The sequence below is a fragment of the Pezoporus occidentalis genome, unplaced genomic scaffold (assembly GCF_034315485.1).
Source record: "Pezoporus occidentalis ecotype Australia unplaced genomic scaffold, CSIRO_AGI_Poc_V1 ctg6, whole genome shotgun sequence".
Taxonomy (NCBI): domain Eukaryota; kingdom Metazoa; phylum Chordata; class Aves; order Psittaciformes; family Psittacidae; genus Pezoporus; species Pezoporus occidentalis.
The window spans coordinates 2370315-2384409 of record NW_026915943.1 but is presented as its reverse complement, the minus strand read 5'-3'; the positions used below and the strand labels follow the sequence as shown (position 1 = coordinate 2384409).

General features: G+C 50.0%; 1 protein-coding gene across 3 annotated transcripts in view; it reads left to right on the top strand.

Moving 5' to 3' along the window:
* The window catches only part of GAB2 (GRB2 associated binding protein 2), a 101734-nt gene extending 87853 nt beyond the window's left edge, over positions 1–13881 (top strand). For 2 of the 3 annotated variants that reach the window (XM_062639159.1, XM_062639158.1), the window contains exons 3-10: positions 1855–2095; positions 5121–5707; positions 6687–6781; positions 7508–7787; positions 9235–9325; positions 11124–11226; positions 12422–12547; positions 13285–13881. In XM_062639159.1, the coding sequence (XP_062495143.1) occupies positions 1855–2095; positions 5121–5707; positions 6687–6781; positions 7508–7787; positions 9235–9325; positions 11124–11226; positions 12422–12547; positions 13285–13428 (1667 nt within the window). In that variant the 3' untranslated portion in view covers positions 13429–13881. The remainder of the gene's footprint in view (positions 1–1854; positions 2096–5120; positions 5708–6686; positions 6782–7507; positions 7788–9234; positions 9326–11123; positions 11227–12421; positions 12548–13284) is intronic. The other variant, XR_009968589.1, reaches the window with a different exon arrangement.
* Positions 13882–14095: the final 214 nt, after the last annotated feature.

Genomic DNA, 14095 nt, shown 5'->3' with positions numbered 1-14095 from the left:
AGGCTCTACCATGCTGATGGAACTCAAAGCACTTGATTTGGGACTAAGATCTGGGGTTCGCAGAGGTCTCAAGACTCCTTTCCAATGGGGAACTGCACTACTACAGGATAAATATTTAATAAGAATGAGGGTCAAGGCACCATTTTGTCCAAGGACACAGAGATGGCCATTTACTCCCATGAAAAGCACCAAGGGATACTTAATGCCCATGCAAAGAAGACAGGAATGGGAGTTTTAAGTTCATCCCCCGCCATTAATGTCAATGTTAAATATTGATCCTTTCTGTGTTTAGCACAGACCAAACAACAGAGTGAAGCCACGCTCTCTGGCTTTTATTAATGTACTTTTTCTGCATCAGGTGAAGTTTGCAGTTAACACCAGGATAAAAAATGTACCGGCTGTGAAGGAGCAGCATTGATTTTGCATCCTGACACCATTCAGAAGTCAGTGAAAAATCACCCTGTGAAGCAGCTCCTCTTCCAAGCCGTGACAGCCATTCCAGAGAACACATTCCCTGCAGTCAGACCCAAAATCTGTGGGATTTGAGGGAAGGAATGGAAAAACAAGAGGTTGGAAATCTATAAAATCCCCATTGTCCCAGTGTCGGAGCAGGCTCCTTTATGGGTGTCTGAAGACAGATTTGAAGAGCAGGTGGGAATTGTGTTGGGAGAAACCCGGGAGCAGTCCCCAGATCAGCAGTGGCCAGAAAATGGGTGGATTTACCCAAGGAAAAATGGCTTTTTTGTTAGATTTTGGTTTTTTTCTGTGTTGTCCATTAGCACCAAGTAAGTATATATCGCAGTTATTATAAAGGGTGACTTCAGTGAATCATGATGAGGGGTTTTCACATGCGAGGAGTGCATGCATGGCAAGGTGACCATGCATTCTCTTCTGCAGCCAGAAATGGATCAACTTTCCCAAATATTGCCATTTGTGGGGTTTCTGGGGTGATTTTATAACGGGGGTTACAGCTTGGCAGTTAAAATTCTTCCAGGATTCAAGTTATTGGAGCACACTCTTACAGAAGGCTGGAGTTGCTGGGTTGTTATTCCATTGAGATGAGCTTAAGATTTGAAAGTGTATTTCATCTTGAAGAGCAGGCAGTAGGAGTCAAGCCTTGGGTCTGCATGCGTTCTACAAGCAGAAAGGAGCAGGAACTCCTCTGAGATCATGAAAATAATAGAGAACTGGGGAACGTGGGAATGATTTTCATCTCTGCTGTTATTATGTTTGTCTACGTTCACATTTACCCAACTGCAAACAGATAGCAGTGATGTCCTTATGCAAAGGGATGAGGATCATAGAACGGTTTGTGTTGTAAAGGACCTTAAGATCATCCAGTTCCAACTCCCTGCCATGGGCAGGGACACCTCACACTAAAGCATGGCACCCAATGCTATGTCCAACCTGGATTTGAACACTGCCAGAGATCACATCTCTAAAGCCTCTTACTAAAGGTCTCTAAGCAAAGACAGACACAGAAGCTGTGGCGTGGAAGCTCTTCTCTTTTTTTGTAACCAGATTTTAAGTCTAACAACCCATTGGGCTCCCTGTGGATTGGACTGACATCGCCCATACATCCCCCCAGGGCACTAAGCATGTGTTAAACCATGATAAAATATGGTAATATTTTAAAATATGGTAAGATATTCATTTCTCTACATGGTATCTATAGTTGCATAGGTACCTATAGTGCTCCAAGCAGAACCTGCTGCTGAGTGCATCAACCAAAGCCATACACAAACCCCACCAACCTGCGTAAAAGCTGGAGCACTTAAGTAAGGAAAACCCTGGGGACAGGGGATGTGTGGTCGCTGTGTGCATCCTCTCAAGGTGTGTTCTCTCCCCGCACAGACACCCTGAGGAGCCTGGCCTCCATGAACCACGCACCGCGGTCCTCGCCGGCAGAGCTCAGCAGTGCCAGCCACCACCTCCTGCGGGAGCGCAAGTCCTCGGCACCATCCCACTCCAGCCAGCCCACCCTGTTCACCTTCGACTCGCCCGCCGGCCACCTCCAGAGCACCCTGTCAGCCAGTGCCCCCCAAGACTACCTGTTCCTCCACCAGTGTATGAGCAGGAAGTCGGAGAACGCAAGGTATTGGAGTCTGGGAGCAAAGCTCAGGGAGGAGGGAGGGCTGGGGTGAGCGGCTCAACCTGCCTCCATCCACAGTGATAGAATCATAGAATCACAGAATGCTTTGGGTTGGAAAGGACCTTAAGACCATCTAGTTCCAACCCCACTGCCATGGGCAGGGACAAAAATGCAAAACCCAGGTGAAGAAAGCTCTGAGTGATGGGCTCATCCCGTTGCGGTTGGGAGGAGGAGGTCAGAGTGGCCACAACCCAAGTTCCCAGCTTTCCTGGCTTTCTGGGTTGTATTGAAAACTGACTGAATGGCTGGACCCAGAACATGGTGATCATTGGCACAAAGTCTAGTTGGAGGCCAGTCACTAGCAGTGTACCCCAGGGGTCAATACTGGGTCCAGTCCTGTTTGACATAGAATCACAGAGTGGTTTGGGTTGGAAGGGACCTTAAAGCTCATCCAGCTCCAACCCCTGCCACAGGCAGGGACACCTTCCACTAGAGCAGCTTGCTCCAAGCCCCTGTGTCCAACCTGGCCTTGAACACTGCCAGGGATGGGGCAGCCACAGCTTCTCTGGGCACCCTGTGCCAGCGCCTCAGCACCCTCACAGGGAAGAGCTTCTGCCTAAGAGCTCAGCTCAGTCTCCCCTCTGGCAGGTTCAAGCCATTCCCCTTGGCCTGTCCCTACAGGCCCTTGTCCCAAGCCCCTCTCCAGCTTTCCTGCAGCCCCTTCAGGCACTGGAGCTGCTCTCAGGTCTCCCCTTCAGGAGCCTTCTCTTCTCCAGGCTGACCCAGCCCAGCTCTCTCAGCCTGGTTCCAGAGCAGAGCTGCTCCAGCCCTCGCAGCATCTCCATGGCACTCCTTGAAGATGATCATTAACAGTCTGGTTTATGGGGCAGAGTGCACCCTCAGTGAGTTTGCTGATGACACCAAGCTCGGATGGGTAGCTGATATACATGGGGCTCATGCTGATAACACCAGAGGGATCTCAACAGGCTGGAGAAATAACCTCAGCTCTGGATACCTGCAACCAGCTCTAAGTGGCCCATCTTGAGTAGCTGGCGTCTGCAGGGGTCCTTTCCACCCTCGACCACTGTGATCCTGCAGACAGGGCCCTAATTCCCACCTTTTACAAGGACAACCACAACCAGAGGGATGTGCAGGGACTGCACCGCTCTGCCATTCATCCCTTGCAGAGCGCGCTGTGCTCCGTGGCATCCCGTGGTGCACAGTGTGGTATCTCAGTGAGCCGCAGCTCCCCTCCTCCAGACCCAGACAGTTGCCTTAAATAGCGTGGAGAACTTCCTGGCGTGGAGAGTTTTGGCTCGCAGGAGCGACGAGGAGATGGGGAATGAGGGAAGGAGGCAGGGAATGAGAGGCAGTCAAATCCCAGCTGGCGCAGGGTGAGAGCAGAGCCAGGGGTGCAGCCTCCGCTGGGCTTTCCTGCTGCAGCTGCCTTTCCCTACACAAAAACAACAGAGAAAGGCTCAGCAAAACTAACTTCAGATGGGGTTAATGGCGCAGTGTTCAAGAACAGGCTCTCTGACACTCCAGCTGTGTGGGTATCCACAAGCCACCCACTGAGACCCCAGGCTGGGACCTGGAGGATGGAGCAAGCAGTGATGCTTTGATGGGCGTAGACAAACTGGCCGGCAGCAGCTTCTGCAGCTGGACCAGAACTAATCACCCTGATCAATACCCAGCGCACAGGGCCAGCCTGCAGGACCACTGGGAATCCCTCTGCTTTCAGCTCCCGAGCTCTTACTTTACTCATCCAGAAAATGAGGGTAATAGCAGCTAATTGGTGGGCAATGCTAAGTAATTAACCCGTGAGATGCTTCAAGTCCTCAGCCAAAAGGACCCTGCCAAAGCACAAACATCTCCCGGGCGGACTGAGCTCCAAGGGCAGCAGGGGGCTGTTTGTCATCTCACAGCATCCCTTGGTTTTTACCCAATAAGCCCTATTTCTGAGCGCCATCTCGTGCTGGCTCCATGGAACAGAGTTGTCCCTGCAGAGCATCAGCCCCATCAGAGCAGTGTAAACCAGCGTCTCCCAGCTCTTCCCATAGGGCTGGCACTTTGCAACTACTGGGAACACTCCCCCTAACCATTGCATTTTATCCCAGTGTTGTGGTACAGGGCAGAACGGTTCTGTGGGGAGATGTTTAAATGAGGCTGGCTGAGCCCTTTCTGGATGTGAATGGCCCCCAAAAGACTGACCCATGCATAGTTAGGATCATAGACTGGTTTGGGTTGGAAGGAGCCTTGAAGCTCATCCAGTTCCAATCCCCTGTCACAGGCAGGGACTCGTTCCACTAGAGGAGGTTGCTGAGAACCACATCCACAGTTACAACTGAAAGCAAAAAGACCCAGCCCCAAGGCTACCTATCACCCTCTTTTGATGCATATGCAGCAGCTCTTCATGGCAGAGTGACTCTTTTTGGGGGCTTTGCTGTATTATCTTCTTCCATGCTGCTTCAGCCAGCTGACAGGCATCATTATCACCCGTGCTCAGCTCTGCTGCATCCTCCTGTCATTTCCCAGCACTTCCATAATGATTCTCATGTTTCCCCAAGTCTTGCAGGATGGGGAGATGCTTCGTGGTGGCAGGAGTTGAGGATGGGAGAGGGAAAAGTCCTAAATGGCCGATTCAAGCACCTCCAGACTCTTTGTCAGGGACTGTAGTGATAGGACAAGGGGTGATGGGTTCAAACTGAAACAGGGGAAGCTCAGGTTGGAGATAAGGAAGAAGTTCTTTACTGTGCGGGTGCTGAGGCACTGGCACAGGGTGCCCAGAGAAGTGGTAAATGCTCCATCCCTGGCAGTGTTCAAGGCCAGGTTGGACAGAGCCTTGGGTGCCATGGTTTAGTGTGAGGTGTCCCTGCCCATGGCAGGGGGTTGGAACTGGATGATCTTAAGGTCCTTTCCAACCCAAACCATTCTGTGATTCTATGGCTCTAAACAGGGGGAGCAGAGCTCGGTGCACCCCAGGACTCACTCTCCCCCATCTCAGCCCCTTTCTCCCCTTCCTCTGCAGGAGCGCCAGCTTCTCCCAAGCCACGAGATCTGCCTTCTTCATGCGGAGCGACACGGCGGTCCAGAAGCTCTCCCAGGGCAACGGGCACTGTGTGAACGGGGTTGGAGGGCAGCTCCATGGCTTTTACAGCCTGCCTAAACCCAGCCGGCACAACTCGGAGTTCAGGGACAGTGCGTACGACCTCCCGCGCTCCTTCGGCTCCTACACGCACCCCAAGTCGAGCCTCACCAGCTCCGAAACGGATAACGAAGAGGTCTACACCTTCAAGACTCCCAACAACACCTTATGCAAGGAGTTTGGGGAGCTCTCCACAGACTCCTATGACATCCCTACCACCCCGCATTCCGTCTACCAGATCCCCAGGACATTTACACTGGACAAGAACCATAACGCTCTGGCCGTGGGCGCCAGCGACTCGCCCACTGCACCCCCTCCACGACCCCCAAAACCTGGGCAGATGGAGCCACGGTGGGGCAGCCCACCCCAGCAGCCCCAGCCTGGTGACAGCTTAGGGCTGGTCCCCATGGCAGCCACCATTCCCAGGAGAAACACGCTGCCAGCGGTGGAGAACAGCAGGTTACACCGAGGTGAATTGGGGGGTGAGGAGCTCGGGGTGGCTTGGTTCTATCTAGCTGCCTTGGATCACTGTGTTGCAGTAGGGATGGGGTGGGTGTTGGCATCAACCAAGGGCCTGAACACAAAGAAGGTCTCCCCGATGAGGATCTGGCCTCGGTTCTTGTATGTAACAGGCAAGGAGATGGATCCCCAAGGTTTTGGGGCTGGAGATGTTCATCTGGCTCTTGATTGTGTTGTACTTTAAACAAAACCCCAAACCTTCTTGCCCCATCGCCACATTTTGATGATTTCAGCTCTTTTTAGCTTGCTTTTACTTCAAATCATAACCAGATTTGTCAGAACCTACTTCAGCCTGGACCTGCCTTGGTTTTGCTCACCAGGGATGTAATTTCACACATCTCCAAGACCCAGCATCCCTTCTCATTGGCCATGGATGGTCTGTGGATGAACAGGCCCTTTCCAAACCTTGTGCCTAGGATGAGATAGGTCCCAAGAAACTTAGAGGAGGTGGCTGGAGAGCAAACATCCTCAGAATGATGCACACAGTTCCCTGAAATGCCTCTTCCATCCCCAACATTAAGGCTGAGATCAGACCCATGCTCAGCAGTAGACAGATCAGTCTAAGAGCTTAGCACGCCATCCTCACCCCATCTTCACCTTACTGTAGGCTGCTAGCCCTTATATTTGCTGAGCGGGGTGTAACAGAGCTCTTCCTTAACCCAGTTTTGTCACCATGACATACCTTATCTGACATCTTTACCCTTGGGATTTTGCAGCACATTGACAGAACCAGGTTAGGTCCACGTGGCACGTGCGTTGATGCATCCGAGAGATGCTAACTGGGAAGGAGCAGAGCAGGGAGTCTGTGACAGGCTAAAAACCCATACCTTCCCATCAGCATCTCCATCACCAAGGGCAGACACTGCCCTCCCGGTACCTGGGTTTTGTTTATCATCAGCTGGAACACGTGCATTTATGGTTGTGTTGCAGCTTCTTCTTGTGAGACGTACGAATACCCCCAGCACGGAGGCAGCAGCGCTGTGCAGTCCGTCGAGTCGATGAACGATGGGTACAACTCCTACCTGGTGAGTTGGCGTTGGTGTTGGCCACACTATAGGCACAGTTTACACCTTATAGATTAAGAGGCAAGTTGGTTCCAGGTTGGACCTCGCAGCCTAAGTCAAGAAAGGGTTTATTACTGGTTACAGTTAAAACCATGGTGGCTTGGGGGGTAGAGATGGAGGAACAACGACCTAACCCAGCACCTCATGCAGAGCTTTGCTTTGGGTGCTTCCACAGAGTGTATCTGCCTGGAGCTTTGATCCCAAAAAAGCACCCAGGAGTTTGGCTTCTTCCTGAAAGCCTGGGATGCTGCTGAGCTGAATTTTGATGTGTTGCCAGAAAAGCCTCTTTTGTGCGCTTTCTAAGACTTCCTGAGCTGGAAATGACATTAAAGCAGCCTTTTATATTGCATTTTAGTCATGGCCAGAGCCCAGGGAAAAATGACTTTCCAGGTTGAGCGTGCTTCTGCAGCTCACTCTGATCATGAGAAGAGGCTCAGGTGTGGGTGATTGAAACCTTTCTCTGAACTCAGGATGTTTCAGCATCTTGCAAACAGTGAAGGTACACCTTCTCAGTGCTATCTGATGGCAAAGGAGGGGACAGTCCACCCCATCCCACTGTGCTGAGATCTTAGAGCTGGTCCCACCTCAGGTGTGTGTGTTCAGTGATGCTGAGATGAATGGGTTTATAGTGGGATGGGGTTGAGGAGTATCTGATGCTCACAGCACATCCTCCTTCTTGCTCCCCAGCAAGCCAAGGCAGCGGTGGGCCGCTCCCACAGCACTGACTCTGAGGACAACTACGTCCCCATGAACCCCGGTTCCTCACCCCTGATCCACACCGAGAAAGCCAACGACAATGCCCAAAATCTGTACATCCCCATGAGCCCTGGGCCGCATCACTTTGACCTGGTGGGCTTGTCCTCGGCCACCCTCCCCGTGCATAAAGGAGCCATGGTGCAGTGCCACAGGCGGCTGAGTGAGATCCAGCCCCCGCCAGTCAACCGCAACCTCAAACCCGATCGGAAAGGTGAGAACAGTTCTTTGTGGGTGAGCCTTTCCAGGAACCCTTCTACTCTTGTAATGCTTCAGACTACACCCGTTGTCTTGTGCACACTCAAGTAGAGCCCTAGGTGGGATGCTGGAGCAAGTCCAGAGGAGGCCACAAGGATGATCAGGAGCTGGAGCAGCTCCTGTATGGAGCCAGGCTGAGAAAGTTGGGGCTGTTGAGCCTGGAGAAGAGAAGCTGCGTGGAGACCTCAGAGCAGCTTCCAGTGTCTGAAGGGGGCTACAAGGATGCTGGAGAGGGACTCTTCATCAGGGACTGTAGTGGTAACGGGGTTAAAACTGAAAGAGGGGAAGTTCAGGTTGGATATAAGGAAGTTTTTCCCTGTGTGGGTGCTGAGGCGCTGGCACAGGGTGCCCAGAGAAGCTGTGGCTGCCCCATCCCTTGCAGTGTTCAAGGCCAGGTTGGGCAGGGCTTGGAGCAACTGGGTCTAGTGTGAGATGTCCCTGCCCATGGCAGGGGTTGGAACTGAATGATCTTAAGGTCCTTTCCAACCCAAACCATTCTGGCCTTCTATGATTCTGTGTGCTTTGTTCCCACCTGCACAGTCAGACCTTCAGATCTTCCCCATCCCCTTCCTGTTTCAGGAGCACTATTGTGGAAATGCAGCTTTCAGGGTGCTTGAACAGCCTGTCTCGAACCCCTCCTGGCCTTTACAGGAGATGAATGTTGCAGGCAGGATCTCACCCCCTTTGCCTGCACCCCTCCCTGCACTCCACCCCAAAATCTCTGCATTGCATTCAGATGACCCAGGTTTCTCCTTCTGTTTCCTAGTGGCTGGCTCTAGTTCTTCCCTCCGGGCTTTGCCTACATCCTCCAAATCCCACCCCAAACCATTGCCTGGTAGCTCACCAATAAGATGCTGAGAAGGAAGGCTCCCATCATTAATGTGTCAACACCTAGCCCGTTCAACGTGCTAGGCAAGGACTGGGGCTGGAGTGCAACACTCTTCCACCTAATGAATCATCTGTGATGAGAAGAACTTTAGAGCTTTCATGTTACACTGCAGATGTCCTTTCCCATTCCCTATGGGAAAATGCTCTGGCCAGAGGCAGCTCAGGACTTTCAAAGCCTGGTCTTGTCCCCATCTAATGGGTTACCACAGCTCCCTGATGAATGGGAGTTAAGGCACTTTTAGCAGGTCTCTATTCCCTGGGAGGCTCATTCCCCTTTAGGGGTCCCCCATCCACTCTGGGGCTGTGGGTCAGAGGGAGAAATTGACTGGTTTCCCCCAGTCCTGTCATAAATGGATGCAGGGAGTTTAGTTGGGGATATTTGCCATCAGCATGGAAGGCTGAGGGTCTAATTAGGAGAATGGGAAGCAAGCAGCATATTGTTGGGGACATGCCAGTCATGGATGCTGAATTGTGGGAATGGGCTGCCTCTTAATCAAGGCTTTTCTCTTCCCCAGCAAAGCCATCACCATTGGACCTGAGGAACAACACTGTCATCGATGAACTTCCCTTCAAATCACCAGTCACAAAATCCTGGTCCAGGCCAACGTGAGTAATGGTTGGGGTATGAATTCTTGCTGTGCTCCAACAGCAGATCTCTGATCTTGCTCTTGTCCACGCGTAGACACACTGTCACCTCTGCCATGGGTTAGACATCTCCGGCTGAGTATAAGGGGGATGTCCACTGCTCCTTTGCTTCCTTCTGACTCACCATCTCTTTTTACAAAGGGCACATTTTTCATGGGTCATCTTAAATCAAGCTTGAATTGAGCCCAGGCATTGGATGCAGACCCAAATTCCCCCAAAAGCTGGATGACCCCTTCAGTCTTCATTGTGTTCTTTGTCAGTGTTAGCAATAGGAGCTGTAACATCATGCAAACATCTGTGCTGGCATGAAAGTCCACCGTGCCCAATACACTACCCCCACTGGGGACCAGCAGGAGTTATTTGGGAAGAGGGACACTTATGGAGTAATTCTTTCCTAAAACATCCTGCCACACCGTGGCAGTCTGGGGGTTTCCTTGGTCACATCATGGCCAGACTTAGGAGCTTGTCCACATGTTGTTGAAGCAGAGTGGCCCCTGTCTTGAGCCCCTCATGAGCTTAGTCAAGTGTTGTGAGAGCCAGATTTGCATTCCCACATCACAGCTGGTGGCAAGAGAATACATTTGTTTAGGTCGGGATTTCACATGAAAGCCCAGCATGTGGCCAAGCAGCTAATTAAGATCTCTTGAAGACATTTCCTATCTCTGGGATCTGACAGCTCCTGGAGAGCTGTGGCTCTAACAAAGGTCCTGTGCTCCACTTCGACTCAGGGCTCAGCTGCGCCACCCCATCCCAGCCACACTGGAGGTGCAGGGCATGATTTCCCATCCATCTTTCCCCCCAGAACCCCCTCTGTAATGTCAAACTGCAGAGTGAGACTCACAGGGTCTGACCGAGCTGTGTTTTGGTTGCCTTGAAAGCAAAGCTTAGTCTAAAGGAAGCCTGCAAAATGAAGCCAAAGCACTTCAGAGCAAAGTCTGCCGGCCAAAAATAACAGGATTCACACAGTTCCAGCTCTTGCTGCTAATTCGTGGCCTGATGTTGTCCAGTGAAAGGCAGAAGCAAGGTTTGGCTGCTATGACTCCTCTAATAAATTGGATTGTGTGCAGATTGACTGCAGGGCATGAGCGCTGTGTGCTGAAATCACTGCACCAGGAAACAGAGAGCAGGCTTTGATTGACAAGACATCCGACCCCAGAGAAGCTAATGGATTTTTCCTTTATCAGCTAATCATATGACCCTGCCTTCACTGCAAGGCAACAAATAGCTTTTTAAGACACAAGCTTTAATGCCAGACGCTGATTGCATTATGGTCTTCGGTATAATCAGATTTGGCCAACTGAAAGCAAGACAATGCCTCGGAGGTTTTGTATTCCAGCTAAAATGGGGATAGGGCCCTGCAGAGCAAACAAATTCTGGAGCTGTGGTGGGGCAGGAGGTGAGAAGCTTCACCGAGGCTGGCCCTGCATGCTCCACAATTAAATGTTTCCTGTGAGACAAATAGAGTTCATGGAGCCTGATTCATGTAGCTGATAGCAGGAGGGTTATGGGTACACAGCAAGCAAGGTGTTGTTAAGAAGTCTTAGAAAGGAAAAGCATTACAGGACCAGACCCAGCGATTTATGACCCATGGAAAGGTCAGGTTGGAGAAGCTTAATGCCACCAGCTCTGCATGTCCAGTCCCCATATCTGATCATGGTGATGTTTGGAACCCTTGGGTGCTACCCTTTCCTATTCCTCCTTGGGAATGGACCAGCAGCACACGCGACCATCCTTAATGCATTGATCCTTGTCCTTACAGCCAGACCTTCAACGCCGGCTCTTTGCAATACTGTCGCCCTGTCTCCTCCCAGAGCATCACCAGCACTGACTCGGGAGACAGCGAGGAGAACTACGTGGCGATGGTAAGGGCCCCACAGCTAAGATATATGGCAGGACATATACGTTCCCCAGAGCTACAAACACATTCCTAGCTCATGACATGGAAGCACTCAGATAGCACCATGTGGTGTTCGTCCTTACGTACATCCCTACATGCACAAAACAGTGGCTTTCATTGCTAAAATGACATGTCCCACTGGGGGATTAACTGTATATGAGAATGGGAACATGTATCACTGGCTTTGCTAGGAATTAAGAAGGGATAACATCATCTATGGGCTGTCAGGGTGTATTTTCCTAATATAAGTTGATTTTTCAGGGTTTTTTCCCTCTAACAGCTGCTGACATCATGTTTGTGTGGAGGGCAGGGGCTATCAGAGCAGCAGCAGGGAGTGGCACTGCTTACAGGGAGGGTATTTGTCTCTTTGTGAAGCTGCTGACTTGAAACATATTTTTGAGGCTATGTAACTAAAGGGGTAGAGGAAATCTGTGCTCTGTGCAGCGTGGTTGTGATTAGTGAGGATCCCGGAGCTGTTCTGGCCTCAGCGAGGTGTGGCTCCTGTGGAAAGCTAAAGCCCATGTCTGATGTCAGGCATATGAACAACATCAGCACGAAGGCAGCAGAACTGCTCTGATCCATCAAGTTAAGAGCGTAAGCTTGAAATATATATATCTAGGTTACCCTGCTCTTGCAGGGGGGTTGGAGTAGATGATCTTTTGAGTTCCCTTCCAACCCTTGGGATTCTGTGATTACATATGTCTATTATATATAATATATATAATGATTATTATATTATATTAATAATATAATAAATATTTATATGCTATATATTATATATTAAAATATTAGATAATATATAATGTATATTAGGTATATATTACATATATTATATATGCAATATATATTAGATATAATATATAATACATATAATGCCTATTAAATGTTATGTTATACATAACATTTATATTATTATATGTTATATATTATATGTAATAATGTCATATATAATAATGTCATATGTTATATATTATAATATATGTAGGCCCCAGCAGTTCTGCATATCCTGGTCCAAGAAGCAGGTGAACAAGTAACCAGCCTAGAACCTCTTTAAAGAACACCACCAAGGCATTTTATTGCCAGTTTTGTGTTAATTCCTCTTTTTCTCCTTTCTTCCCATTTTAATCCTCATTATCTCTCCTGTCTCTTCCCTGCATTAGCAAAACCCCATTTCTGCTTCTCCTGTTCCTAGTGGCACCAACAGCCCAGCGCCTAAAAAGAGCTCGGGGAGTGTGGATTATCTGGCCCTGGACTTCCAGCCAAGCTCACCAGGGCCACACAGAAAGGTAAGAGGGGGTTTATATACTTCTGATTAAAAGTGATGTGTTTTTAAATGGGTTTTGGGTGACCGGGTCTAGCGGAAGTTGTCCATGTCCATGACGGGGCGGTTGGAGCTGGATAAGCTTTAAGGTTCCTCCCAACCCAAACCATTCCATGGTTCCATATGACCTGGTGCTATGCTTATTCTTGGTCAGACTCAGTGTATAGCATGCCTGCAGCCTTGCTGGAAGCATTACCAGCCACATGGATGAGCAGAGCTCCAGGGTTGCTGATGGAACCCGAAACTCAGCTGGAGATTGTATATTCAAAAGCTGTCAAGAAGTATCCCCAGAAGCATCAGAATTCATTTCTTTTTCCTCCTTCAGAACAAGTCCTCCAAAACCTCTGTAAGAGTTCTTGAGGTCTTTGCAAGAAAATGAGCAAGGTGCAGAGCTGAATTTGCAATATCAGCAGTTAGGTTTCGCATTTGCAACCAAACACTCATGCCCCAGATTCGAATGAGGGTAGAGCCCATGTGCTGTTTTTACCTTACCACTGCACCTTATGCAAGCGAGATGCAGAGCAGACTGAAATCTTCCATCCAAGGCCCTTTGGGAGGTTAGGGGGAGGATGGTGAGCTATAGAAAGAAGGGGAGATGCTGGTGGTTGTGTAGCTTCCACGATGCTGTTATGGGAAGGAACAAGAGGGAAGAGCAGGGAGCTGATGGGTGACCAGGCGATGCCATGTTTCTCCTCCCCGCAGCCCTCCACCTCATCGGTTGCCTCGGATGAGAAGGTTGACTACGTGCAAGTGGACAAGGAGAAGACACAGGCGCTGCAGAGCACCATGCAGGAGTGGACTGATGTGCGGCAGTCCTCAGAGCCCGCCAAGAGCACGAAGCAGTAGCGCCTGGGACAGGCAGTGAAGCAGGCAAATCCCAGCTGTGCTTGGGCTGGATTCCTAAGACTTACCTGCAGAGGGGAGGGGATCTCCATTGTTTATTGGTTTTCTTTTTAAGATGAAAAGAAACTTAATTTCAGGGGCAGATTTGGCAGATACTGTTTGCCAGTGATAAAGACCAACTACATTCGGTGGCTAGGTTTGTGCTTTAGCTGTTGGATGCACTATCCAGGAACTTCGACTTAGCAATACCAGGTTTCACCTTACACATCTTTTGCTTGCAGCTATTAAAGCCACCTTGTACGTGCTAACACTGCATTATCTCTCCCAGTCTTCTTCCATGCCATGCAGGTTTGCAGCATCTCTCATTCCCCAGCTCTGATTCCCCACTCATTATGGTTGCCCTTCTCTCTGCCTCCTCCCAGTCCCAAAACTAAGCAAGGACCATTCCTTTTGAAATCACTTGCGTTGTCCCAACTCTTGTAAATAGTATGTTCAAAACCTCTGAGGGCTCTTCTCCTCCTGGACGAACAGCCCCCATGGTTTTGGTTGTGGTTGATAACCTTCAGGAGCTTGAAGAGCATCCCATTGAGCTGACTTAGAAGCCCAGGACTTGTCCTGCTGTACACACACAGATATGCCAGTACATGCTCACACACATGAATGCATGCTT